Raw genomic sequence first — 27,897 nt, 5'->3', positions numbered from 1 at the left:
GAATTAAAAATTATAAACTCAATTAAATTAAATCTAAATTCATATAAAATTTGGATGAATTCTATACTCTAAACCTGAACTCAAAATATTGAGGCACATGTTAACCAAAAGGGGCAGTCACGTGGCACGCACATGACTTAATTACCAAGCCACTTCCCACCACATTTGCCCATGTGAGCAAAACCGGAGACATCCAATATTTGTGCAAAGTGGGCCATGATTTGTTTTTGGGCCCGCCCAACTGTATTCAGAACGTCTAGTCCTACTCAATTCAAGTCCAGTCTTAATGGATCAAGACAAATGTAGGCCCCTGCCCGACCCAAAAACTTGGCCCACCCAATTTATATAATCTAGTTTGGCCCACATACTTCAAGAGACACATATTTTTGAGTCATAAATCCCACTGGCTGGCTCTGCATGGCCGTAAGTTTTAACACAAATCCCACTACGTACAGGATTTGCTTTCTTCTTCTTTCTTGGAAGAAACTGCAAATATGGAGGGCAGCCTGCCAGGAGGAACATAGTGAAGGAAGTGGCAGTTCTCCCCAAATGGACATCCGGCAGTGCTGTAAACTTGGTGAATGCCCTCAGTTTGCTTCCTATTATAGCCCAGTGCGGGCTTGGCCCGCCATAGGCCAGTGGGAAGGAACCAGCATAGGTCCAGTGCGGGCCTTGCCCCGCCATTAATTTTGGCCCGCACTCAGGCCTGGCCATAAAATCTGCAAACCCTCCTCCCCTCATTCCCTCTCTCGCTCAAGAGCCCGCTGCCAGTCGCCGCCCACCCCCCTGGCCCCTGCCCTTTGCTCTTGCCTCTGTCTGGCTCGGTGGCTCCGTCGCTTCGCCCTCTCTCTGTCTGGCTCTGTCGCTCGCCGGCCTCGGCGGCTCGCCCTCTCAGGCTCGCCCCTCCAGGCTCCGGCCCTCCGTCTCTCGCTGCCGCCTGCCTGACCTGCCTCTCCGTCTCGGCCCTGCTTCACGTAATCAGTGAGCAGTAAGCTTCTGCTGCACTAATTTTTGTCCCGAAAAGGTAATTTTTTTTTTTCCATTTTTAAAATTAAGTGAACTTGAATTTTGTTACCTGTTAGGTTAATTGATGTTAGGTTTCTTGAAAATAAGTTTATCAATTACACATGCGCACATAATTTGATATTTTGATTGTTGGAACAATTGCACATGGACACATAATTTGATACTTTGATTGTTCGATCAATTACAAGGGCACATAATTTGTGAATTATGAATTTTCTAATTATCATTTGTTATATTGAATTTGAAAGAGTCATGGAGAGATTTTTTAAAACGAAATTCTCCATCAATTGTAAAAGATGTTGATAGGGAGAAATCAAATAGTGTTAATTTTGATGTTACACAACTTCACACTGATCCTAGACAAATGAATCCAATTTTGTATTACAATGTTAATATTCGAGATCAAGTCCGGAGAGCATATATGTAAAAAGGTCCATGTCAGCCTCTAGATCATAATTTTTCATATAGATCATTTGGACAGACAAAAACTAGACGATTCAATATTGCACAATCGAATGGGAGATCAGTAGATGAATGATAGCTTGATTGTTTATGTTGAGAAAGAGATATTTTTGAATATTGATAATGAAGTTATTATACAACGTTATTAAAATATAAAACATCGCAAAGAACTATTGTAAGGTATTAAATAAAATTATGTTAACTTTTAGTATATTTATATTATTATATTATTTTTTATTTTTTTCTTTAATATTTTTCGCCCTCACTCTGCCCCTTCGTGCTGTGCCATGCCATGTCACACGCCACAACGCCCTGGACCTAGCGTTGCCCTTCCATGCTAAAATCTTCTATCAATGACTTAATTACTCTGAATTAATTTTTCATTAGGCGACGCTGTAAAATTTTTATTATAAGTGAAAATCGTTTACATATAAAAGAAGTCACTTTATAAGAAAAAAAAAATTTAATAATTTGTTAGATTATTAAGAAACGCTTTTAGTATTGTTATATGTATTATTTGGTGATTAAAAAAGTGCTTCTAAGTTCTAACTTTAAAATTAATAAAAGGAGATTACCAAAGTGTTTATATGCTTAATGTTTATTTGAGAAATATAATATTTCTAACTTTAAGTGTTAATTTAAATTAATAAATTATAGAAATGTTTCTTTCAAAGAAGAGCTTTTGATGACAATAGAAATTTGACAGCATTAGACATTAGAAATTTTCAATTGAAAGTAATAAATTATATATATATATAATATTTGAGATTGACTATTTTCACTCTAAATTATACTTATTTTTTGAAATTTAAATTATAAAATATTTTAAATACTTTTAATAATTTGTTATTTCTATATATATTTTTAAAAATATTTAAAATATTTTGTAACTTGAACTATAAAAAATAAGTACAAGAACCGAAAATAATCAATTTCATAAATTATATATATTTTACACAAACGCAAAATGTTTTTTTTTTCTTTTGTTGAGAATTGAGAATATAAAATATTTATTCTTTATTTTTCATAAAAATATTTTTTAAATTGTGGGAAAAAAAAAAGAAAAAAACTAAACCCGTCACGTGACTCGCAATTTTTGACAAGCCAGAAGGCGTCGTTGTGTCTTTTTCTCGTCAAATTGATACATCTTCACCGAAGGAAACCCTCTCCTTCGATTGCTCTTCGTATTTGCAGAGAAAAACAACAGATTGATCATCATCGATTCAACAATCAGAGAGAAAGATGCAGATTTGCATGAAATGCAATTGCGCCGAAAATAGTTGCCCCGAATGGGCAATCGTGGAGTTGCAAGTGTTGTATTATATTTTTTGATATATGAGAAAAATATGTTTGACAAAAAACCTATCTTAGAATGAAAAATCTTTTATGTGAATCTCATATTTCGAAATAAGATTTTCATATTTCGAAATATGCATGAATAGTGTTTGGCGCGAATGTTCAAATGTTTGAAAAATCCACAATTCATGTATCATGTTTCGAAACTAAGTCTCTATGTTTCGAAACATCATTCTATCATGTTTCTATACTTGTTTTGAAATATTTTTGAAAAGGTTTCAATGTTTGCTAAGTTTGTATGCCATATTTCGAAACCTATTTGAGATTTAAGCACATGTTTTGAAACCTATATGGTATGTTTCGAAACCTCTGACAATTTTGTCAGTAGAGCATTTAAAATCTGAATTGCATATGTTTTGAAATATGTTTTTGAAGTATGTTTCGAAACCTTTATATCATGTTTCGAAATATCTGATTCTGTAACGACCCGTTAGGGGGTTTAGGCGTTTTTGGGAATTTTATTTTGGGCTCAAAATTTTTTTTTTTTTGCTTTAGTTAATTGAAGATTAAATTTTTTTTTGGAATAAGGTGTAAGTGGAAATAAGAATTTGGGAACCCATTTAAATGGGATTTAAAATGTGGGAAAAAGTTCAAATGAATTGGGCCATTGAGATGTGTTTAGAATTTTAATTGTGAATGAAGGGGATTGGGCCTTGAAATTGAGTTAGGTCCAAGTGTAAAGTTGATACAAATAAGTGGAAGTTGAAAGAAGAATCGTTGGGCCTGGTTTATTTGAGATAAATTAATGGGTTGGGCTAGAGTCCATTTGCAAATAATGATTGAAATTTAATATGAATTTAAAATAAAGTGTAAAATGTCTAAAATGGGTTAATGAATGTTTATGCATGATAAAAAGGTAAGGGCAAGTGTGTAATTCCACAATTGGGTTGAATAAAGAATATGGGAAAAGAAAAAGAGGAAATGCCAAATGTCAATGCTATCCTTGGCCTTCCTTTGACCGTTGTTAGGTGAGGGGCAATCGAGTAATTTGCCATGGAATGCAGGGGGCAGACCTGCACCTTCTTTTTATCCCCTCTGGTATGTCGAGGATTTCCTCCTTAGTGTATCATTTCCGACAACCAAGGTTTTTGCCTGCTTTCTTTCTTTCTTCGTTTTCGTCTACGACTTTAACTTCAACTTCTTCTTCTTCATCTTCTTGTTCTTCTTCTCCCTTCCTTGCTTCTTCTTCTCTGTGTTGCGTAGGAGCTTCAATGGAAGTGAGGAAACGGGTGATTCTTCTTCATCCTTCATCAACAGGCAAGTTTTTCTTGCACTCCCCTCTTATTTTCAGTTGCAAGTTCTCTTCTTTATTTCTTGTTCTCATGCGAGTAGCTTTCTCATTTTAGTCACTGTGAAGGATTATATATGCTTATATATATATGTTTGTTGCTGTATGTGTTTCCCCTCTATTGTTGTGTCTTTGGATTTCTCTACTTGTTTTCTCGCGGTTTCATTGATGTCTCTTTGGGGTTTGAATCATCCCAAGTTTCCTTCGTGAATGACATTTTATATAGTTAGGAAATTATGAGAACATTTGCTCGTTCTGCGTTCGAAGGAGTAGTGTTATATATATATACGTGTATATCATATCTGAATGAGCCCACTGTTCCATTCGAATGCCCTTTGAAAATGTTGTAAATTCACTCAAATCACTCCAATTCATTCGAATGGCTCATATACCCATTCGAATGCCTTACCTTATTAAGCCACACATCCGAATATCGCAGTATCCATCCCCATGACCCTCATAGCTTTATAAATAAAGTCATGCGAATACTTCATGCACCATTCGAATACCCATTGCAAAATATGTATATAGCATCCGAATGCCTCTCTCAATACTTGTTTGACCCATCTGACTAGGCCATGGACCATCCAAATGTAACTCTCATTATTTCTCATTATCTTTTTGACACATCCGAATATATATTCCAAACCCATTCGAATGCTACACTTAATGATAACCATATCCGGATAGATCACAATAACAATAGCGTTGAGCTCGATTTTGACCTTGATGAATCTAGAATCTCTCAAAAATCAAAACACGAAAGTTGTAGATCCTTGTCTTGGCTTTCCATAGCATCTTGAATCACCTAAATCAGAGCTCGAACGAGAGAGTTATTCCCAAAATACCAAACGCTGTTGAAACTGTATAGTCACATTCAAATGTATCGCAACAGCAACAACCTCAAACTCGATTTCGACCTTGATGAAACCAGAATCTCTTAAAACTCAAAACACAAAAGTTGTAGATATTTTTCTTGGCTTTCCATAGAATCTTGAATCACCTCAATCGGAGCTCGGACACGAGAGTTATTCCTGAATTACCAAACGATGGCAAACTGTTCAGAATAGTCTCATCCGAATATATATCAAACTCATTCGAATGAGTTCCTCACACATCCGAATGAATTGCATGTAAATTGATCAAATTACTCTGATTTTTTCCTATCATTTGAATGCTACAGTGCCCTCATTCGAATGAATTTCCCTATCATTCGAATGTGCTAGAAGTCATCCAAATGTGCCTCTCAACTTGTGATTTGTTGTAGTAGTTCTGACCATGCTTCATTCTTTTAAGTATATCTCCTCTCCTTGTGATAATATCCGATTTAAGATCCGTTTGATGCGTTGGAAACTAGACTTCATAGGATTCGATTTGATATATTATTTGAATGATTTGGTTACGTTTTGAACCCGTAACGACCCGATTAATTCCTGCCATGAAATTTGTAGCCGACTGTTTCGTGTAATTTGACCACATGGTGTTCTTTGGCCTATAACTTTCTATTCCCATCTCTGAATTGAGATTCGTTTGTTGGGATGTAAACTAGACATCCTAGGTTTCGTTTTGATATATTACCCGTATTATTGGCTTCATATTGAGTTTGTAACGGCCCCTTCAACCTTGGCCCAAAATTTGGAATCTTACTATTTTGATTTCTGCATTGTTGTAGTCTTTGTGGAATAACTTTTGGGGGGTAATTCCGATTGTGAATCTGTTTGATGTTCCTGAAACTAGAGTTCTTGAACTTAAATTTCAAAATTTGGTTTGGGAAAATTGATTAAATATCGAACTCGAATCAGTCATTTGAAATCACCCCAAAACAAATCAAAAATTTAAGGAATCGTTGATATGAAATTCTTTTTGGTTTGCCATTCTTTCTTATGATTGAACTATGAGCATGAATGCAAGTAATTGTATATTGACACTAGTTAAATGAATTCAAGGAAATTATAAGATGGGAAAAATAACATATTAAATTTAGAATACTCCTCAAATAGTGAACTAAGATTTAACTTTAAATCGCATCTCCCGAAATTATCTCTATGTTGTAATTTACATCTTGAATGTGGTAAATGTTATGAAGTAAGATATGTTGAGTTATCTGATGATGGTAAAATACCTGGATGGGTAAATGGTGTTGAAAGTATGAATATTGAGAAACAAGAATTTAAATACATGTGGTTGGCAAATGCATATATGATGCATACATGTACATGTTACATATATATATTTTGCGCACCTATTATTTTGCGTGGAGGGAATGGGTACCCTAGAGCACCTGGCGTAGGACGAGGTGGCCATAGCCCGATAGATTGGCTCCATATTTATTGGTGAGATTCTATTTACATGATGCACTTTTGCATATGTTGATTGATGGCTTGAGAGCTTGCAAGATTTGATACTGATATTGAAATGATGCACTTTTGCGTGTGTTGATTGATAGCTTGAGAGCCTGCGAGATTTGATACTGACATTGAAATTTTATGCACATTTGCATAGTGGTATATGGTGACATGATATATTTAAAATTTGAATTGATAAATTCATGAATTATGAATCTTGTATATAACTGTGGAGTCCTCGATTACTCTTCTTGGTGTCATCATGTTCTTGGATCCTGTACATTGTTCATTGTTTCTCGAATTTGTCGAGCCTTGTGGCTCACTTGATCTTCCTTGCCATTCTAGCTAAAGGAAAAGCTATTATTAGGGGTGAGTCTAGTGGGACTAAGGCCTAGGGATAGTGGTGTACGGAGACGCGTCCTAACTTGAAAATCCTGATTAGTATTTTGGTGAGATTTGAGATGAAATGATTTTATTTTGTTAGTGAACCTTAAAGCCTCTTATTTATTTTGTATGGCCTTCGAGCCCAAACTCATAAGATATTGGAAGTGTAACCGAACCTTAATTTAATTTCCGCTGTTAGTAATGAAATGAGCTGTTTGTTTTATTATGGGTTGTTCTATATCATCTCTGTGATGATCTCCTTTTGAATATCCTATGCTAGCGAGAATATTCGGAAGCGGGCCTTACAATTTTGGTATCAGAGCATAAGTTAGGAGTAAGTGGAGTTTTTGTACACCTAGGAGTGATGGGTAGAGTTAGGACTATGTTTAATAGTCAAAAACTTAGAAGTGTAATAGAATGACGTCCAAAAATGGCTAGAAATGAGGAAAATGGGTGCTTGCGGCAGGAAGCCACTGACTCGAGGTCAAGGTTAGAACACCCCCTATATACGCATATATATATATGTAAGTATTCCTGTCACCCCATAGGAATTACTAGAAGGGTATTAGCAATGAGGCGTATGTGTTTCAATTATGGTGTTTTGGTGAGGAATGGTCTCCTTTGGTAGGGAAACTGACATTCAACCTTGCATGCAGATTTTGGAACACCTTAGTATGGATTTTGGAGAATCGAGATGGTGGATGCTAGACCCAATTCTTGGAGAGCTGGATTTGCTTTGGTATCGTTGGGAAGAGGAGCTACTTTCGGTGTGGGGAGGAAGGCAACGAGAGGGTGAGCTTGTGGTAGATTATTTGCATTGAGTGGATGCAGTGTTCAAATCCACTATATGTGAACCTCTGTGGGGCCTTTTGGAGAAGCAAGTGCTATTCATGAGGAAGTATATGAATGAAGTGTGGGGGTAGCTTGTCAGAATCCTAATGTAGAATATGAATGAAGTATATGAATCGTCGTCAGACCCAAACGCCTTCAAGCCCTTCATTGTTGGCTTTTTCCCCACCCAAGTCCAACACCCAGCCCTCTTGGCCCCTGCACCCGATAGCCCGAGACCTAGCCCCCTTGGTTGTCGAAGCATTGACCCTTACCTTAGGTCACCGGCTAATCCTCACCTCGCCCTCGCCGTCAGACCCAAACACCTTCACCGTTGGCTTCTCCCCCACCCAACACCCAGCCCCTTGCACCTGATAGTCCGAGACCCAGCCCACCCCCCCACCCTATTGAACACGACAACAAACCTTAAGCCATTTCACCCTTCTCATTGTCAACATCAACAATCTGGTTGGTTTCGACAACTTAGGAGTGAACGATCTTATGGGTATCGCCATCATCGATTTGAGAAGGTAATACAATTTCAACAACTTTGCGAATTCATTGTTTCTCTTTTGTGATTTGATTCGTTGATGCTTTGACTTTTGCGAATTTTTTGTTTCATTCGTTTGATTTGTTTAATTCGTTGTGATTTGGTTCGTTGTTTCTCTTTTGCGAATTCGTTGGTTTCTCTTTTAATCGTCATGTGGTTCTGATTTGCTTAATCAAAAGAGTAAACAAACAACTTAATCGTCATGTGATTTGGTTCGTTGATGCAATTTTTAGTGTTTGTTGTTGGTGTTTTGTAGTGCATATTTGTATTGATCAGGTGAATGTTTTTTCTTCTTTTGAAACTTTAAACAATCACATGTTATCTATATCAAGTCGGTACATCTCAATGTTTGTGATATTTTAACATTGATTAGGAAGTATGGCATAAAAATGATGCTTCTTTCATCCAAATTTTAGTCATCTAATGCATCCTTCAAAGTCCAAACCCTCTAGTCACCCAATCCATCCTCCTAGTGGTTTTGTTATAATGTGAAATAGAACTGCAACAAACTATAAGAGGCTGCATTGCACAGGCCAAATCTAGACATTCCTTCCCCCAATCAAGATGTATTCAGTTTTGTTTTTGGATTGTTTTTCGGTTTAATTTTTGGTTCGGTTAGTTTAAAGTCCAAATTGGTTAATTCGGTTCGGTTTTTGAGCTATTTTTTCAGTTCTGTTGGTGTATTAAGTTGGTTCGATTCGGTTATATCCATAACAACGGTTTGGTTCGGTTATAACCGAATGCACACCTCTACTTGTCATAAACACTTTGGCCTAAGTATCTCTGAGCCAACGCTTGACTGATATAGGATAGGGGTCTTTTTTCTTGCATTAACACCGCACCTATCCCATTGTCACATGCATTTGTTTCTACCACAAATGTCTTAGAAAAGTCTGGAAGAGCTAGCATTGGCTCCTCTGTCATGATCTTCTTGAGTGTCAAGAAGGCTAACTCCACCCTTAGATTTCATTGGAAACTGTCCTTCTTGAGGAGTTCAATTAGAGGTTTACTGATGGGGCCATAATTCTGTATGAACTTTTGATAGTACCCTGTTAACCCTAAGAAACCCCTTAGTTCTTTAACCGTTTGCAGCTTAGGCTACTCCACCATGGTTGTAATCTTATTTGGGATCAGTCTTCACCCCTTCTCTCGATATAATATGGCCTTGATACTCGACTTCTTTTTCAACAAAAGTACATTTTGATAGCTTAACATACAACTTATTAGAAGCCAAGACCTCAAAGGTGGTACGAAGGTGGTTTAGGTGTTGTTCATAGTTCAAGCTGTATATGAGGATGTCATCAAAGAAAACTAGGATAAACTTTCTCAAGTAAGGTTGGAAAACTTTGTTCATTAGGGCCTAGAAAGTGGCTGGGGCATTGGTAAGCTCAAAGGGCGTCGCCACAAATTCATACAACCCTTGATGTGTAGTAAATGCAGTTTTGGGTATTTCATTAGGGGCCATCCGGATTTGGTGGTAGCCGGATCTCAGGTCTAGCTTAGAGAAAATATGTGTCCCATTCAATTCATCCAAAAGGTCATCAATGAGGGGTATAGGGAACTTGGGCATTCCTTTCTTCAAACTTTGTGTAGGTTTAAGTGATTAACAGATTTGGGCATTTAAATCTTATAAAACTTGCTTTACTCTCTGATTTAGTCAATAAAAGGTTGATGAGAATGAAGTAAAAGAGAATATGGGAAATCAGTTGCATTTCAAGGGATCATCAACTGCAGGCCTTGCACATGCAGTGTAGTTTTAGGTAGTCTGACTTTACATTTTTACTTCTACATTATTATGCTGTTGGTTTGCTTGCCTAAATTTGATCTTAAACAAGTAGAGAGAGACTAGAATATGAAGCTCATGAGATGGAGAACCTAAGTTTTATAGAGAGGAAAATCTTGAATGCCTCCAGGACCAACATATATAGGAGATCGACTTGGAGGCTAGCTTGGTTGATCATGCATCCAGAGTTGGGACAAGGGAATAGTTGGCCTCCTATGATAAGCCTGCCAAATTAAGGCAAAAGTCACAACTTATGGCGGTTGAAATTCAGTAGTCTTAAGAGGTTTGGTAGGCACATCATAGTTGTCAGATGCTTTAGGGTCATCACTAGCCACCAAGGGTGAGCAAGGCAGCTTCTCTGCGTACGAATCTCTGCATACGAATCTTCTCTACTCCTTATGTTTCCATTCGTTATTGTTTTTGCCTTTACTTTTGTTTTGTGTTGCATAGAATTATCATCTCAATCTTCATGGACTCATTGGTCGTGATCTAGGTTCTTCAACAACAACTTGGAATTGCGCAATGTTCTAAGCAAGCCAGTCTATTAAAATTTAGGTGATTTGCTGATTTTAGGATCTGGTTTACCATTTCGTTTAATGTAATTTTGACTGAGATCTCGGATATCTTGGTTTCCACGACTTGTCTTTGTTTTTTGTTTTTTTCTTCTCTTTAATCGCAGTTCACTGTGATTATTTCTTGGATATATTTATTCGCTTAATTTTGTTTTACGGTGTCGCTGATCAGTTTATTAGTTTGTTGGTATTGTGCGTTTATAGTCTGATGTCGTCTATGCCATGTATGGATCTATAGAATTTTGTTAGGTGTTTTTTTGAATAGAATGCTACTGGTTTAGCTGTGATGTTGTTAGGATCTCTCTGAATTGTAGTAATGATACTGCCACATTATTGCTTCTATCTGTTACTTTATGAAGATTCAGTTGGCAATAGACTGAATTCTGCTGCATGCGTGAAGAAATTCATACTTTTTAGCTATTGCAAATTGGGCTCCCCCTTGAAAGAAGAGAAATATTTTTATATACCCACCATCATTCATTAGGAGCTTTAGTTCGCCAACAATCACCTGCAGAACTATTAACTTTAGTTCTAAACATGTCAACTGGTTTTTGTTTATGACTTCCTTCTCAACGGAAAGTGGAAATTTAGATCCGTGCACATGATTTGTGTGTTATGCTTTTCTATAAGGTGTTTGATGACATTGCATTTAGGATTGGTTCTCTGTGGTGAATTGATGATCTTAGCGGGTGTGTTGTGACCAGACTGAACCTTGCAAAGATTTGTGCTGCTCAAGCCATGATCATTGACCCTGCTTAGAAGAAAGTTGGAAATCTTTAAATTTCAATTGGCCTTATTTTAGATGTTAGCATCCATGTGTTCTTTTTGTGATAATTTTTTATTCCTTCCGTTGTTTGTTTCAGAACATTGAAATGATATGCATATCATGAGGAACACCATTCAGACAACGTGAAGTCTATTTTTTCTTCTTTCTTGAAGGTTACAAAGAAGAGATCATAGAGAGGATAAAGCAGAGATGTTTTCATTGTTTTATGGACTGTGGAAGTATCTATCTAGTAAGACAGAGTATCATGTTCTTATTCTTGGAATCGACAAGGCTGGGAAAACAGTAATCTTTACTACTCTTCTTTAGACTGGTTTTGCCTTCTCTTGTTAGTTTAACAAATCTTATCCTCATTGACTTTGAGTATACTGATCCAAATATATTTATCATATTTAATCTGTGTCTATGTTGATCTACCACCTTTTTCTAGTATTAGGAATGTATTTTGTTACTCATGCCTTTGGAATGGAGAAATAATTTTTTTTTTAGTAATCCTTTGAGGCGGCTTAGACTTTAACCAACGGAAGAGATATCCCATACATTTTTTTAATCCTCATCTAGTACTCCCATATGCAAAAGATTCAGAACTCGCACAGATACTTGAGAAATTTTGACAGGAAAGGATTGGGCAGAAAAGCTTTCCAGATGAACTCTAGTCACCTGTAACTTGCCAATTTTTGCAGAATATTGTACCCTGACCTACTAAATGTTTGAGAACATATTAACCTTCCAATTATCCTAGGCTAGTCAGTGGAAAACTCACATTGCGATTCTTCCTGTGCTTAATTTCCTTCATGTCTTAAATGGTACTAATGATTCTTTTGGTGACAGCTGTTCTTCTAGTAGGGAACAGCTTATTTCTGACTTGACACTGTCACTACATGACATTTAGTGTATCAATAAAAAAGACCTTGTGGTACTGGTGAGGCCCATTAGAGTGGAATAATATACTTATCAAGCTGGAAAAAGGAAAAGACTTGGGATTTATTTTGTGAGCCAAAGGTTTGATCCAGTTGAGCAGCGATAAGGGCGCATGATCCAACATTGGCCAAAGATAAAATAATTGAAGAATAAATACTAAACTTATCATTGATATTCTAATATATTAAATTATTTATTATTAATCAATTTTATTTTTAATATTTTTTATTTTATACTATAATATTTCTTATTATTAATAAATTTTTAATTCAGTTTTTAGTATACATATGGATATTAATATAAGTATAATTAGTATTGATTTTAGTTGGGCTAGAAGCTCTTGTTTTCTATTTGAAAAACAGGGGTGAAATTCCTTCAATTTTAGTGAAGAGAACAGCAAAGGCATCCTAAAGATGTTTTCTAACGGTTGTATAAATTTGAAAAGTTGGAAATTAGAGTTTCTTTTTTTTTTTTTAATTTAGAATTTTCTTCTTTGAACACATTTTTCAGCTTTTTGTTTGCTGTGGAAAAATATCCTAGAAAGCAAGATCTGTTTTCCACAATTAAACAACCACTAGAAATCCCACACCATTTCTATCACTTGGTTTGCATTAGTATGCAGTATTTTTACCCCAAAACTAGGAAAAATATTAGTTCTTTAAAGAAGTCTACATGGCTGCCTATAAGGGGATGACAAAGGTATTATTGATCTCAAGAGCGAGAAAGAATCACCTATAGAGGCATATCTGAGAGTGAAGAGTTTTGTGTTGTAAGACACTCATTAACATACTTAAGTGTAGGAAAATTCCAGATTTGGTCTTCTTTGGTGTTCAATAATTCATCAAGAATTAGAGCTGTTTTATTCTAACAATATCTCTCTAAAAGTAATAGACTCACTCTTGTCAAGAGCACATTATTTGGCATACCTTCATATATGCTGTCTCTCATCTGTTTCCCAACTCCATTGCTTTATGACTTGAAAATATTTAGAGAAATTATTTGTTAGGTGGTCTTAGTTATGAATTCAAATCTCAGCTTGTGAACTGGAGGACAGTTCTCTTCCTTTAGAAGAAGGCAAGCCAGGTATTAAAAACTTGGGGCTAACAAATAAAGTCCTTTTAGGAAAATAGTGTTAAGAGTAATATCACAGCATTCCCTCTAGACTCTCTCAACCCAATAACCCACAGAAATCACTCAAACCTCCAAGAACACAAATGAGAAAAGAGAATGAACGAGAATAAGGAAAAACAGTAAAGAACACAGATGATTTATCCTGGTTCAGTCCCAAATTATGGGACCTACGTCCAGACTACTGCAGTCTCTCTCAATCCACTATCTTGTACACAATCTTTAGGATGATTACAGAGATAAACCCGAATCCTCACTCAACCCATATACCTAAAAGCTAATCGAATTCCTTGATATTACAAAAGCTTATCCCCAGCCTTACTCTCAAACATTCAATCAATCCCAACCCACAAGATAGAAACAGAAACCTTATAAGAAATGAAGTTGCTTTCTGCGTACCCCCATGATCCCTATTTATAGACCATAGGGACGTGAGTTACAACTACGGAAATAACAAACAACTAAATCGGTCAACCTTCCTTCTAGAAACATGCCTTCTAGAATAATACTCATTCTAACCCTAAAGCAGAAAAGACATACAAATGTAGTATAAAATAGCTGTTTACAAATAAAACCCTAATCTAGTACAAATGACAACAAATTCTCCACCCATTTGAACTTGATTAGGCTTCTTCTCGGCCCTGCACCATCATCCACTGCCCTGCATCTTCAAATTCCTCCTGGATCAATCTACAGAATCTTCATGCAGTGTTTCAACTTTGTTGTAGGCACAGATTTTGTGAACATGTCTGCTACATTGTCTTCCTCTGCAACCTTGGTTAGAATTACAGATTTATCTTCAATAATTTGCCTTAAAAAGTGGTGTCTTACATCTACATGCTTAGTCCTTTTATGGTGTGCTTGGTTTTTAGACAAGTGAATTGCACTTTGACTATCACACATCAAGTGGCCTTGACTTCTACCCCTAGGAGCTTACTCACTAGACCCTTAAGCCACATAGCTTCCTTAATTGCCTTTGAAATTGCTATGTATTCAGCCTCGGTAGTTTACAATTCTACCACATGTTGGAAACTAGACTTCCAACTAATTGTTGAGTTCCACAGCCTAATGACATAACTGATTGTGGATCTTCTTTTATCTATGTCGGCAGCATAGTCAGCATCCGAGAATCCTAGGATACTAGCTTGTTCTCCTACTCTTGCTCCACCATAGGACAATGCATTATTTATGGATCCTTTAATAATATATCTAAACATTCACTTGACTGCCATCCAATGGGGCTTTCCTCGATTGGCCATAAACTTGCTTATGACACTCATTCCATGTGCCAAGTTGGGTCGAGTGCAAACCATGCCATACATGATGCTGCCCACTACACTCGAATAAGGGATGTGCTCCATCTCCTTCTTCTCTTCCTCATTTTTAGGGGATTGATCTAAGGATAGTTTAAAATGAGCTGCAAATGGCAGACTAACTGCCTTTGCATCAGACATTTCAAATCTAGATAATAACTTGGCTAAGTAGGATTTTTGTGAGAGATATATCTTCCTATGATGCTTATCTCTTGTGATTTTCATCCCTAGAATTTTCCTAGCTCCCCCTAGCTCCTTCATTTCGAATTCAACCCTCAGCCTTTTCTTGAGAAGCTGGATTTCTTGTGTGGACTAACTTGCTATAAGCATGTCATCCACATAGAGCAACAAGTATATAGAAATGTTACGAGAGAGATGTTTAAAATAGATACAACAATCATAGGAGTTTCTAAAGTACCCTTGGCTTATCATGACCGAATCAAACTTTTGGCACCATTGCCTTGGGGATTGTTTAAGCCCATAAAGGGACTTTCTAAGAAGGCATACCTTCTCCACCTCTCCCTTAGCTTCAAAACCCTTTGGTTGTTCCATTTGAATCCTCTCCTCTAGGTCCCCCTGAAGAAATGCGGTTATAACATCCATCTGCTCAAGATTTAGATCTAATTGAGCAGTGATAACTAATAGAATCCTTATAGAGGTGTGTCTCACAACCGAGAAGAACACCTCATTGAAATCAATACTCGATACTTGAGTAAAGCCTCTAGCAACTAGTCTCGCCTTAAACCTAGTCTTAGTATTTTCTCCTGCTCTCTCTATAATTTTGTACAACCATTTGCAGCCTACCACTCACTGCCCTTTTGGTCTTTCGACCAACTCCTAGGTATTGTTCTTCTTGAGGGATGCAATCTCTGACCTTATGGCTGCCAGCCACTTGTCAGCATCCTTTGAGGCCATTGCCTCTTCATAGGTAAGGGGTTCCTCTCCTATAACTTTTGTTGCACTAGTAAAGGCATATGCCACTAGGTCTGAGTAACCATACCTTTGATGTGGCCTACGGGCTCCAGGTTGCCAATCTCTTGCCACACTATACCTATCAGGATTAGGATGATCCCCTAGGCTAGAATCTACATCATTGTCATCATCTTCCCCTTCAAATTGGGAGGATTCATGGTCCTGGTCATGGTCATCTACTTGCTCAGCTTCAGGTGAATCATGCTCAGTTTCAAGAGCATCTTGAGGTAAATTAGGGCTAATTCCAGTGATCTTCACTTGAACAACCTCTCTATTTTCTTCCTAATCAGGCTGTGATTCATTATTTCCTACTTTTATGGTAGACTCCTCATCAAATGTCACATCTCTAGTGACTATGGTTCTCGGTCCTTCTGGTTTTAAGTTCCATAATGTGTAGCATTTAACACCATATGGGTAACCAATAAACGGGCATTTATTGGCCCTAGGCTCTAATTTGCCTTGCTTCACATGAGCATAGGCTAGGCATCCGAACACTCTAAAATGGTCTAGGATTGGTTTATGTCTTGTCCATCTTTCATAAGGGGTTTGGAGATTTATAGCTTTGGAGGGTGTCCTATTAAGAACATAGGCTACAACTACAACTGCAACAACCTCCCCCCAAAAAGGCTTGGGTAATTTCGCATGAAAGAGCATGCATTTTACCCTTTCCAAGAGGGTTTTATTCATCCTCTCAACCACCCCATTTTGCTTGGGGTTTTCGGGAGCTGTAAGGTTCCTAATGAACCCACCATCCTTACACATTTGATTAAACTTCCTATTATAAAACTCCAACTCGTTATCTATTCTTATAGCCTTAATTGATTTGCCCTTTTGATTTTCTACCATATTTTCCATTTTCTAAAGGTTTCAAAAGTATTATCTTTAGATTTTAGGACATATACCCACAACATTCTTAAAAAATCATCTATAATTGATAGGAAATAAAGAGAGCCCCCATGAGTTAATGACTGAGTTGGACCCCATAAGTCTGAATGTATATAATCTAAGGGTGCTTTTGATGAGTGAATTGTTGTTTTATTGAATTTAACCTTAGTTGCCTTCCCAAAAATGCAAGATTCACACTTGCTTAATTCTAAGGACTTACCTAAATCCAAAACACCCTGATTTGCAAGTTCCTTGAGCCCTTGCTCACTGATGTGTGACATTCTTAAATGCCACAGACTTGCCTTGGACTTAGGGTTAAGACTAACTGCTGCAGCTTCACCACATAATGTGGTAGCTTGTAGGAGATAGATGCCATTCTTTAAAATAGCTCTCATACATATTAGAGATCCTTTTGATATCTGGACAACTCCACCCTCACCCTTAAACTTAAGTCCATTCCTGTCTTATTCACCGAGAGAAATCAGATTTCTCTTTAATTCATGGACGTATCTTACTGATGTGAGAGTTCTAAGGAAGCTATCGTGAAGCTTTAATCTAACATCTCCTACCCCTTGAACTTTGCATTCATGGTCATTGCCAAGCAAGACCTTTCCTCCATTGATTTCCTTAAAATTTTGTAACCAATGTTTCTTTGGGGTCATGTGAAAAGAGCAGCCAGAGTCTAGGACCCACTCTTGGCTTTTTGCACTTTTACTAACAATTAAAGCCTCAAAACTATCATAACCTGAATCACAGAAATTTACCCCTTCTCCTGAATTATTCTTCTCGACTAAGTCCTTCTTTCTCTTTGGACATTGTCGCTTAATGTGACCTTCTTGTTGACAGTAATAGCATTTAATAGTACCCTTTCCTGTCCTAGATTTTGACCTGGATTTACCCCTGAAACAAGTCTTTGGAAAATTCAAGAATGGTTGCTTAATTAATTCTGAGAGGTTTAGAGAATATATACAAGTTCTAGCCTAATCTTTTTCCTATAAAGTAGGAAAGGATTTGAGTCATTTACTCCTAAAATCTAGGAAACATTATCTCCTAAAAAATAGGAGATAAAAATATGTACAAAAGATAACATTTACAAATTATTTACAACAATTATTTACTACTAAAAATATCCTAGAATAATCTTTAATAACTACCGAGTCTTGTAAAGCTTCTCCACTCCTTTTTGATGTAGACTTCTTATTCTTCTTTTGCTGAATTCTTGTCCAACAACCCCTATTCCTCTGGTCTCTTTTAGAGCTTCTTGACCTAACTGTTAAAGCATCCCCAGGAGTAGATTTGTCATTCATTTAGACCTCAGTTCTTTGGAATTTAATGCACCTATGACATCTTCTAATGAAAGCTTGTCTCTGCCATATTGTAGTATATCTAGGAAATTCTCATAGGACTTAGGCAGTGAATATAGAAGTACTAAAGCTCTGTCCTCATCTTCGTATTTCACTCTTATATTTTGTAACTCTAGGCACAATTTATTAAATTCGTCTATGTGTTCATGCAATTTCTGGCGTTCTTGCATTTTAAAATTAAAGAACCCGGCCTTTAGGAATAGACGACTGAAAAGGGTCTTCTTGAGGTATAGGTCTTTAAGCTTTTTCCATATTTCTGCCGTTGACTTCAACTTCAAGACTTCTCTAAGCACTTTGTCTCCTAGGCTTAGAATTAGCATGCTGTAGGCTTTCTTATTGACTTCCTTCTGAGTCTCTTTCTACTCTTCAATCATTGCCTATACTGCTTTCCCAGTTGTTGTGTCAACTGTCTTATCCTCTTGTTCCAAAGCTCCCTCTAATTCTTGACTACAAAGAAGAGCTTCCATCTTAATCCTCCACAAGCCGAAATCGTTTGTCCCATCGAATTTGTTGATTTCGTGTCTTGAGGCAGTTGGTGTCATATCGTTTATGGAGTTGATTCCGTCATCTTGAGTTTCTTGAAATTCTTGATTACCTTAGAGGCCTTCTCGGCTTTGATACCACGTTGTTAGAGTAATATCACAGCGTTCCCTTTAGACTCTCTCAACCCAATAACCCACAAAAATCACTCAAACCTTCAAGAACACAAATGAGAAAAGAGAATGAACGAGAATAAGGAAAAACAGTAAAGAACACAGATGATTTATCCTAGTTCAGTCCCAAATTATGAGACCTACGTCCAGACTACTATTGCCTCTCTCAATCCACTATCTTGAACACAATCTTTAGGATGATTATAGAGATAAACCTGAATCCTCACTCAGCCCATATACCCTGAAAGCTAATTGGATTCCCTAAGATTACAAAACCTTATCCCCAGCCTTACTCTCAGACACTCAATCAATCCCAACCCACAAGATAGAAACGGAAACCTTATAAGAAATGAAGCTCCTTTCTGCCTACCCCCACGATCCCTATTTATAGACCATAGGGATGTGAGTTACAACTGCCTAACTGCATGATCGGAAATAACAAACAACTAACTCAGTCAACCGCCCTTCTAGAAACATGCCTTCTAGAAGAATACTCATTCTAACCCTAAAGCAGAAAAAAAAACATACAAATGTTGTAGTAAAAAATAGCCGTTTACAAATAAAGCCCTAATCTAGTACAAATGACATAACAAATAGCTTTGGAGAAGGTTATGCTAGGAAGTCTAGCTATGATTGGGGTGTTCGGTTGACGGTGACAATTTCCTTAGCTCATGGGATGGGGGTGTGGAGAGATATTGTGAGTGTGGGTTAATTTTTCTAAGTTCATTAGAATTAAGTAAACAGTTTTAGTACTTGATTTTGGTTATATATGTGGTATGCTGGCAATAGAAATGTTGACTTGAGGATCTGTTTTCATCTTTCCATCTCTGATGGTGTCTGATCCCCTCCTTCTAGGAGGAACTTTTGGGGTGGGAATAAGATTATCTGGTACCGCTTTTCAGGGATCTTTTCGAGTGTTCTTTGATTGGCCCTCTAGAGGACAATTGGATTTGTCATCCTTCTCTATAAGTTCTTCTTATGATGTTCTTCATGTCTAGTGAAAGCTTTTCCCCAGAAGGCAATTTGGAGATCAGGAGCACTGTCTATGGTGGCACACTCCATTACTCAGTTGTTAGAGATGTTGTTTGTTTGTTTTAGGTCTTGGGAATTCAGTGGGTGGTGCCAAGATCTGTATTCAATTTTTGGGAAAAAGGGTATCCAGCATTGATTTGTAAAAGGAAGTTGGGTCTCTTTTTCCTTTTGCAGGTATGTGGTATTTGTGGAGTGAGAGGACTAATAGAGTCTTTGAGGGGTAAACCATTCCATTCATCTCTCTAAGGGTTTTTTTCCTCCTCTCTTTATTTTTGTAGTCCCATAGCTTAGATCATGTTCTTTTCTCTTCTTTTGCTCATTTCCTGGATGAGGTTTTGTAGCTTTGGTTTTGTTTTGTTTTCTCTTGCTGTATACACGTCATCCCTTTTGCCTTGCTTTTAAACTTGTGATACATCCTGAAATTTTTAAAGCCACTTCCTATGATTTCTGAAACCAACAATATACACATATTATTGTATTCTAATAACAAAAAAAAAATAATAATAAATTCACTTCTCATACTGTTTGTATGCTATAAAAAATATTGTATTACACAAACCACACTTCTTATTTACAATTAACTTAACTGGACTAGAATTCCTGTCTCTTTGATGGAGGATGGATTACCCCTAATCCACTTGGCAGCACGTGGACAGAAACAAAAAGTGAAAAATAAAATTAAGAAAAAAAAAAAGATATAATTTGATATAGTGACATGTCTTGTGAACTTAGTTTGTGTGATTCTGTCTTGAGAGAGGCAGAAAATACTAAACTCTTCTTATATAAACAGTTTCTGATTTATTATCAATATGTTATTTAATATGTAAAGATCTGGCATTGCCATAATGCTGTTCCATTTCTGAGTTCCTCTTTATGTGATATTTATTCTATGCTGAATAAAAATCAAACAGCATGAGTCTTGGATCAGTAATGAAGGACAACTGAAAGCAAATGATAATAATATACTTTTATTTCTTTGCTGAAAATTATTGATATGTTTTTCTCAGCTTAGATAACATTTTATTTTCCCCTTATTTCCTGTTGCTGTGTTCTCTCAGCTTAGATAAACATGAATAAACGTGCATGTGCATATTGGCACAGCACATCTGTATGCAACCAACTATCATGTGATTGAAGACATCTTCTGCAAGATTTATTTACACTTGTTATATGTCTTTCTAGTCTTTACTGGAGAAGTTGAAATCACAATACTCAAATTTGGAAGGCCTGCCTCCTGATAGGATTGTGCCAACAGTGGGCCTAAACATTGGGCGTCTTGAAGTCTCAAATACAAAACTAGTATTCTGGGACCTGGGAGGTCAGGTATGTAACATCCATCTACAGTTCATAATTTAAATACTATTTTGTTCTTGACAGTGTGCATACCATGGGAATGTTGTTTTCTGTCTTTAAAACAGTTCTAGCGGCCATTTTATTAGCTGTTTTACGCTCTCCTTTAGTAACATGTCATGAAAAATTGTGGTTTTATAATGTTTAAATATATTGAAATGCCATACCAATGGGGAAAAAATGGAAAATGAAAGGGAAAAAGGCCAGTTTAGTATCTAAGTATACACCAAAGCTCAGTTTGATACCTATGCTTTTTTTGGTTTTTTTTTGGGGGGGGGACGGCCTGGCAATTTAGTACTTGAACAACAAAAATCAACTTGATGGTTTTTGCTAATGTGGCTAATGGGATTCAGATCTCTGTTAGCCACACTAAATGTTCATTAGGGGACATCCAGTAATCCAACTTAGCTGACAACAGATTGGAGCAAAGAGAGAAAGCAAAACAGGGAGATCAAAAGGGGAAGAAGAATTTGGGACAGGGGGTCTTGACCAACAGAGATTGAGGGAGGAGATTGGATAAGGTCGAAGCAGCAGTCTTTCAGTGGTGACAGTGAAGAAGAAGGCTGCAGTAGCAGTAGGTTGTGGTGCTCAATGGCCCACGGCTACTGGTTCTTCTTTGTGATGGTGCTCAGTGCTCACAACTACAGGTTCTTCTTTTTCATCATCTTCTTCTTCTTCCTACAGCAGCTCTCTCTCTCTCTCTCTCTCTCTCTCTCTCTCTCTCTCTCTTATCACTTGGGTTTTGAAATCACCAGAACCCATTGCTGGCGATGGGTGAGAGAGTGCAATGAGAGAGTGGAAGGAGATGATGATGGCGAACCAACATCAGGAAACGGTTTTGGCTGGCTGGATGCTGGCTAACTGTTTCACCAGCGCCATTGGATTCAAATGGAAGCCTGTTAATGGATGTTTGGTGTAGCTAATGAAGAGTTGGTTCCCGTTAGCCAAGTCAGCAAAAACCATCAAGTTGAACCCATTTTTGTTGTTCAGTTATTAAATTGGTCCAAAAAAACAACATAGGTACAAAATGAGCTTTGGCATATATTTTAGGTACTAAACTGGCCTTTTGGCCAAAAAGAAAAAAATGAAAAGAGAATAACAGGAATGACCATTATAAACTAATTTATTGGTAAAAATGAACTAACTTTCCTGGTGAGGGTTACCTTCTGCAGATTGTTCTGGTATATATATTAATTGCTACTCTGATTGTGAAATGATTTTACAACCATATGTTAATTCCAGTTCTAAGTTCATTTAACATCAGGAAGCGACCAATTCATTTTAGTTGTCTCAAAATTTGCTGCATGCATTAAATCTGAAGTTCATATTTTCTAGGTAAAACCTATCTTGGACATTTGGCACACGTAGTGGCGGATCCTTATAGGGGCAGATGAGTGTGTGTGTGTTGGGGGGGGGGGGGGGGGGGGGATCTTCAAAAAAAAATTCAGAAATACTGCAAGTTAAATAGATTTGTAAATCATTGTGCTCCCCTAAAATAAAGAGGTAGTTTCTGTTTTGTTTTTACCTTATGTATTGTATTTTGGTTGAGCCTATGTTAAGATGTATGAACATGATAATGTTAATCTTATATCTAACAGTTTAATCTTTTAAATAAAGTGATGATTAATAATTTAACATGGTATCAAAGTAGGCAAAGGTTTAGAATTCAAACCTAATCACCAACCCAATATTTAAATTGTCTCACTTACTTGGACTAGTTATGCAGTGAAGTCTAGCCACATGTGATAGGATCGTGTTAAGAGTAAAATAATAATATAAAATATAAAATTTAACCTTCTACTTAATAATTAAGTTTTTAGATGAGATGGTAGTTGACAATTTAATAGTATTTTTAAAATCTCCCCCCCCCCTCTCAAGAACAATAAATGTCACTCTCTAACTCTATCCACGTGGTCCATTGTTTCTAGCTTATTTATTGTTTTTAAGACCTATTTACCCACAAATGTTAAAACAAGAAGATGATATTTTAGTTGTACTTGAGCTTTCTAAGCGTCTGGGTCAGGACACTGATGTCAAATACAAGTGGGTCATCCCTCATGTTTTTTATATCTTTTGAATGAGTCTTCTAATTTATATGTTTTTTGGGTAACTGATGGAATATTTTATTCTGTCAGCCTGGTCTTCGATCAATCTGGGAGAAATATTATGAAGAGGCACACGCTGTTATGTATGTAGTTGATGCTGCTTGCCCATCACGTTTTGAAGATTCAAAATCTGCACTTGGTATGTGAAAAGAATCTGCAACAGTTAATCTTGCGGAAGTACTGTTTTCATGCCTTGGATGTAAATTGTGAATTACTGCTGCCCTACTAATTTCATTTTTGTTCTCAGAAAAAGTTCTTCGGCATGAGGATATGCAAGGAGCTCCACTTCTGATATTAGCAAACAAGCAGGTGATCAACCTGTTACTTCTTTAGCACCTCTTCTATAGCAGTTATAACACACAGATGTAAATCAAGATTGTTAGGAGCGGAATCCTCGTGTAATTTCTGACAAGTTGTCTTTTTCAACCAGCAGAGAAGACCTAGATCTGAAGAAAATACTTTAAAAATTGTATCCAAATTCCAGTATTTTGAACCGCAGGAGAAATGTTATAGGGTTTCTTCTGAGAGAACATTAGAAATTTCATACTAACAATTTTCTATTGAATCATGCTAGATGTATACCCATTTTGTACATCTTGGGCTACATAAGGGGGTATTATGATTAAAATACTCTGCGGCTCACGCGCCTCTATGCGCCTCATGAGAGGGTTTTTTGTCATAATACCCCCTTATGTAGCCCAAGATGTACAAAATGGGTGTACCAATAGCATTTTTCTTTTCTATTTCATTTGTCAGACCGCTATCCCTATCCGCCTCATTTCTCTCTGGTTTTTAGCAGTTGACTTACTGATATGTCATTCTGATGCTAGGACCTTGCCAATGCTGTATCAGCTGAAGAACTTGCTCGATATCTAGACCTAAAGAAATTGGATGAAAGGGCTTACACATTTGAAGCTGTTTCATCATATGATGGGTGAGAAATATATCTTCTGAGTTTCAAACCCCAGCAAATAAATTGATGATTTGCTCAATCAACACTGTACGAGGAAGAGAATTTGGGATCAAAAGTAAAAGCTAAAAATTGAAAGCCGTGATTTGAAATTTTCATTGCAGGTCGGGAATTAAAGAAAGTGTGGAGTGGCTTGTAGAGGTAATGGAGAGAAGTAAGAGAACAGAAATGTTGAGGGTCCGTGCTGGCTTAACAAACCTGGGATCTGCTTAGAAGAAAATTATACATGGATCTACAATTTTATTGTTTTCACCCTTGTGTAACTCTTGTAATCATGGTTCAATTTCCATCCCACATTATTGGAATTTACTGATTTGATTACACCTTAAAAGCCTCATAGTTTTTATTGTTTGAAGCTCTCTTCAGGGTTGTTACATGAAGTGTAGTAGGAATAGTTCTTTTTTTTTTTTTTTTTCAGTAGACATGCAGCTGAGTTAATTAAGAGAAGTTCTTTGGTTTCTGTGAATAATTAACATTGTGCATAAATTGATGTCCAAATGAAAGTCTTCTTGAAATTAAGAACATGGTTTGGGCAAGAGCATGTTCTTGTACCAAACCGTCAAGTATGACACGGGCGGGTTGGATTCATTTGCAATAGAGGTACGCTCACGCTCACGCACACACAAGCATGCCAAAAGGATATAATTCATTACACAGCCTGTCGTATAGGAAGGATCAAGATGCAAATGGAACTTATATTGCACAGAAACAGAAATAGGAAACGTTTCCGATAGAAAATGAAAACGTTGAAACAAATATTCTTCTAAAAAAATAGTCATAAATAAGGTCCAAAACGAGAATAGAAAACATTTCAAAAATGTTTTGAAAATAAAAAAACGACTCTTATAAAGTATTTTCATGTAACATAGGTGCAGACAGGATTCTTTCTGGAATAAGGCCAGCTTTCAGTTTCCTCTCAAAGCATAGGGTTAAGTAATATTTTGCCAAAAAAAATCCAGTTTGTTTGCCACAAGTAAATTGTGATATTACCAGGATGATTCGGATTGATCAAGAGTCGCTATTCAAGTCATTATCTGTTAAATTATCTTCAGAATTGCCCGGTCACAGGTAATACTCAAGAAAGCGAGGAACCAGATATTTCAGGTTTCATACCCTACAAGATGTCTAAGAAACATAAACTAATTGAGTTCATCTAATATATTCAAGTCCCTTTTAGAACACAAAATGCAGAATTTATGAGACCAGAGGACCAATCGTATAGAGATTGATGTTGGTATCTGAACATGATCCAGATATCTTCAACTAGCTTGTCTCTGATTCCTTAAGTCCAAATAGTTCACAAGGATTTCATGCTAATCAGTTTGGCACAAAGGGAATTTAGCGCTCCAACTCTTTCTTTATAACTAATTCTGGCCCTTTATAGAAAACCAAATATTCATGTTCACGTGTCTAGTTCCATCTAGAAGGAAAACTTGCTCTGAAAAATAGTAAAATCAGCAGCAAATGTGTTGAGAAAAAAGTCAATTTACAAAAGGAAGTTTCTAATCAGCTCTTTGATATGAATGTTGTTGTCAGTAATCACAATCTCCACCAATAAGGGCACACCAATGACAACATACGGCATCTAAATAGGGTTAGACTTTTGAAAATTCAGACTTATATTCCATATGTAACTTCCAATAATCCAAATAGCCTATTTGAACTACCGTGATAGTATACAAATAGAAAATCTAGATATGAAATTAACCTTATTAATTATCATTAGTGGAGAAGAAAATTTAAATCTAGTTCATAATTATAAAAATGTCACTTTCCCATTATTCTATTAATATTTTTTATTCAAGAGTTCTATCTAAATAATATTTTCTTATAAGCTATTAAGAAAAGTAGACTTATCCTGGGCATAATTTCCATAATATTGACTATATGAATTCTAATTGTCCGGCCATTTCTATCGTTATTCTTCTTCAATAATGCTAAGACTACAAACTACCAAGTTTCATCGTCCACAAACATGAGAATCATGGGCTAATCAACTGATAAAGAAAAAATTTGTTGGTAAAGTAAAAGGAGGTGGCCCTCAGGGCGTAGATCAACTGATAAAGAAAAAATGCGTTGAGCTGTTATTTTTTGGGTCCTCAAGTTCCGTGTTCGAGTTCTGACCAGAAAATAATTCAGCAGGCAATGAGCGATTTTGAAAAATGAAAAATGCTTGACGCCCTCATATTTATGGTTGTGCTAGGGGTTGAAATCTGCCTGCTGGATTCCCTGATTTATCTCTGTTACTGAAATCGTGGGGCCGAACAATGGAAGTGCTCGTAATGATGCGTTAAAAAAAAATAAAAATAAAAATAAAAGTGTTTTAAGTAGCTGAGTCAAGCAGTTGAAAACAAAGCTTAGTTCCTAATCAGCTATCTATTTCCATGAATTGAACCACAAAACTCACGGTTTCAGGTTCAAAACAACCACCAACAGTCAAATTTTCTGTACCTGAAAACATTTCTTAATGTTGACCAATTACAACACAATGTTATGCAATCAATCATTTGAGAGAAACCAAATTGAATCTTACTAGAAATTAGCGCCTTGGGCCTGGTCTTGAACAAAATACGGTGTTGAATGATGCCAACCACTTCCAATGCCACGTTCGTTGACGACTCACCGTCATTGCTCTCTACGCTGGATTGCCTTGTTTTCTTCAAAATCACCATTGGTTTCTTCGAAGTCACTTTGGATTCCGTCAATTTGTGATACCCATCGGTGAAAGTGTACGTCTCATGAGGAACAAAAGCACAAGAAAAGTAGAAACGTTGATCTCAGAATGAATCGGACAAATTGAGATCGGAGTTTGGAAGAAGAATACCTAAGAGGGAGGGCGGCAAAGTTGGCCGATTTCGAGGTTTTGGAGGCAATCTTTGAAGGCCGATTGGGGTTCGATGACACCTTGCAATTCCACGATTGCCCATTCGGGGCAGTTGTTTTCGGCGCAATTGCATTTCACTCGAATTTGCATCTTTCTCTCTTATTGTTGAATCAATGATGATTAATCTATTATTTTTCTCTACAAATATGAAGAGCAATCGAAGAACAGGGTTTCGTTAGGCAAAGATGTACGAATTTGGCGGGAAAAAGACACAATAGCGCCTTCTGGCCTATCAAAAGTTGCGAGTCACGTGACGGGTTTAGTTTTTTTCATTTTTTTTTCATAATTTAAATTTTTTTATGAAAAATAAAGAATAAATATTTTATATTCCCAATTCTCAACGAAAGAAAAAAAAAAACATTTTACATTTGTGTAAAATATATATAATTTATGAAATTGATTATTTTCAATTCTAGTACTTATTTTTTATAGTTTGAGTTATAAAATATTTTAATTATTTTTTAAAAATATATATAGAAATAAAAATTATTAAAAGTATTTAAAATATTTTATAATTTAAATTTCAAAAAATAAGTATAATTTAGAGTGAAAATAGTCAATCTCAAATATTATATATATATAATTTATTACTTTCAATTGGAAATTTCTAATGTCTAATGCTGTAAAATTTCTATTGTCATCAAAATCTCTCTTTGGAAGAAACATTTCTATAATTTATTAATTTCAATCAACACTTAAAGTTAGAAATATTATATTTCTCAAATAAACATTAAGCATATAAACACTTTGGTAATCTCTTTTTATTAATTTTAAAGTTAGAACTTAGAAGCACTTTTTTAATCACCAAATAATGCATACAACAATACTAAAAGCGTTTCTTAATAATCTAACCAATTATTAAAATATTTTTTTCTTAAAAAGTGACTTCTTTTATATGTAAACGATTTTCACTTATAATAAAAATTTTACGACATCGCCTAA

At 36.3% G+C, this 27,897-nt stretch overlaps 2 protein-coding genes across 11 annotated transcripts; one reads left to right on the top strand and one right to left on the bottom strand.

The window, feature by feature from the left end:
- The first annotated feature begins 760 nt into the window (after positions 1–760).
- Positions 761–24,540, top strand: LOC127813974 (uncharacterized). Of its 10 annotated transcripts, none has more exons than XM_052355157.1 (8): positions 761–1,024; positions 4,048–4,101; positions 11,534–11,663; positions 20,888–20,969; positions 23,132–23,240; positions 23,349–23,410; positions 23,932–24,035; positions 24,176–24,445. In XM_052355157.1, the coding sequence occupies exons 2-8, from the start codon at positions 4,056–4,058 to the stop codon at positions 24,282–24,284; spliced, it is 642 nt and encodes a 213-aa protein (XP_052211117.1). In that variant the 5' UTR covers positions 761–1,024; positions 4,048–4,055; the 3' UTR covers positions 24,285–24,445. The 10 variants fall into 10 exon arrangements, with proteins under 10 accessions (XP_052211117.1, XP_052211120.1, XP_052211125.1 ...); XM_052355160.1 differs by having other exon boundaries at positions 762–1,024; positions 20,829–20,969; XM_052355156.1 differs by lacking the exon at positions 761–1,024 and adding an exon at positions 2,370–3,882.
- A 1,948-nt stretch (positions 24,541–26,488) lies between these two features.
- On the bottom strand, positions 26,489–27,045 carry LOC127787629 (uncharacterized). Its single transcript, XM_052315689.1, has 2 exons — positions 26,901–27,045; positions 26,489–26,814 (listed from the first exon to the last, which is right to left on the bottom strand). Exons 1-2 carry the CDS (start codon positions 27,043–27,045, stop codon positions 26,489–26,491), a joined length of 471 nt encoding a protein of 156 aa, XP_052171649.1.
- Between the last annotated feature and the right edge of the window lie 852 nt (positions 27,046–27,897).

The sequence above is a fragment of the Diospyros lotus genome, chromosome 12, assembly GCF_014633365.1.
Source record: "Diospyros lotus cultivar Yz01 chromosome 12, ASM1463336v1, whole genome shotgun sequence".
NCBI classification, from domain to species: Eukaryota; Viridiplantae; Streptophyta; class Magnoliopsida; order Ericales; family Ebenaceae; genus Diospyros; species Diospyros lotus.
This window is presented reverse-complemented; position numbering and strand designations above follow the sequence as displayed.

Coding starts and splice junctions, on each gene's coding strand:
- LOC127813974 (XM_052355155.1), top strand. CDS start 7,809: ATGAATGAAGTATATGAATCGTCGTCAGACCCAAACGCCTTCAAGCCC. Junction 23,241..23,348: donor AGATTCAAAATCTGCACTTG/GTATGTGAAAAG, acceptor TTTTGTTCTCAG/AAAAAGTTCTTCGGCATGAG. Junction 23,411..23,931: donor TGATATTAGCAAACAAGCAG/GTGATCAACCTG, acceptor TTCTGATGCTAG/GACCTTGCCAATGCTGTATC.
- LOC127787629 (XM_052315689.1), bottom strand. CDS start 27,045: ATGCAAATTCGAGTGAAATGCAATTGCGCCGAAAACAACTGCCCCGAA. Junction 26,815..26,900: donor CCAACTTTGCCGCCCTCCCT/CTTAGGTATTCT, acceptor GTGCTTTTGTTC/CTCATGAGACGTACACTTTC.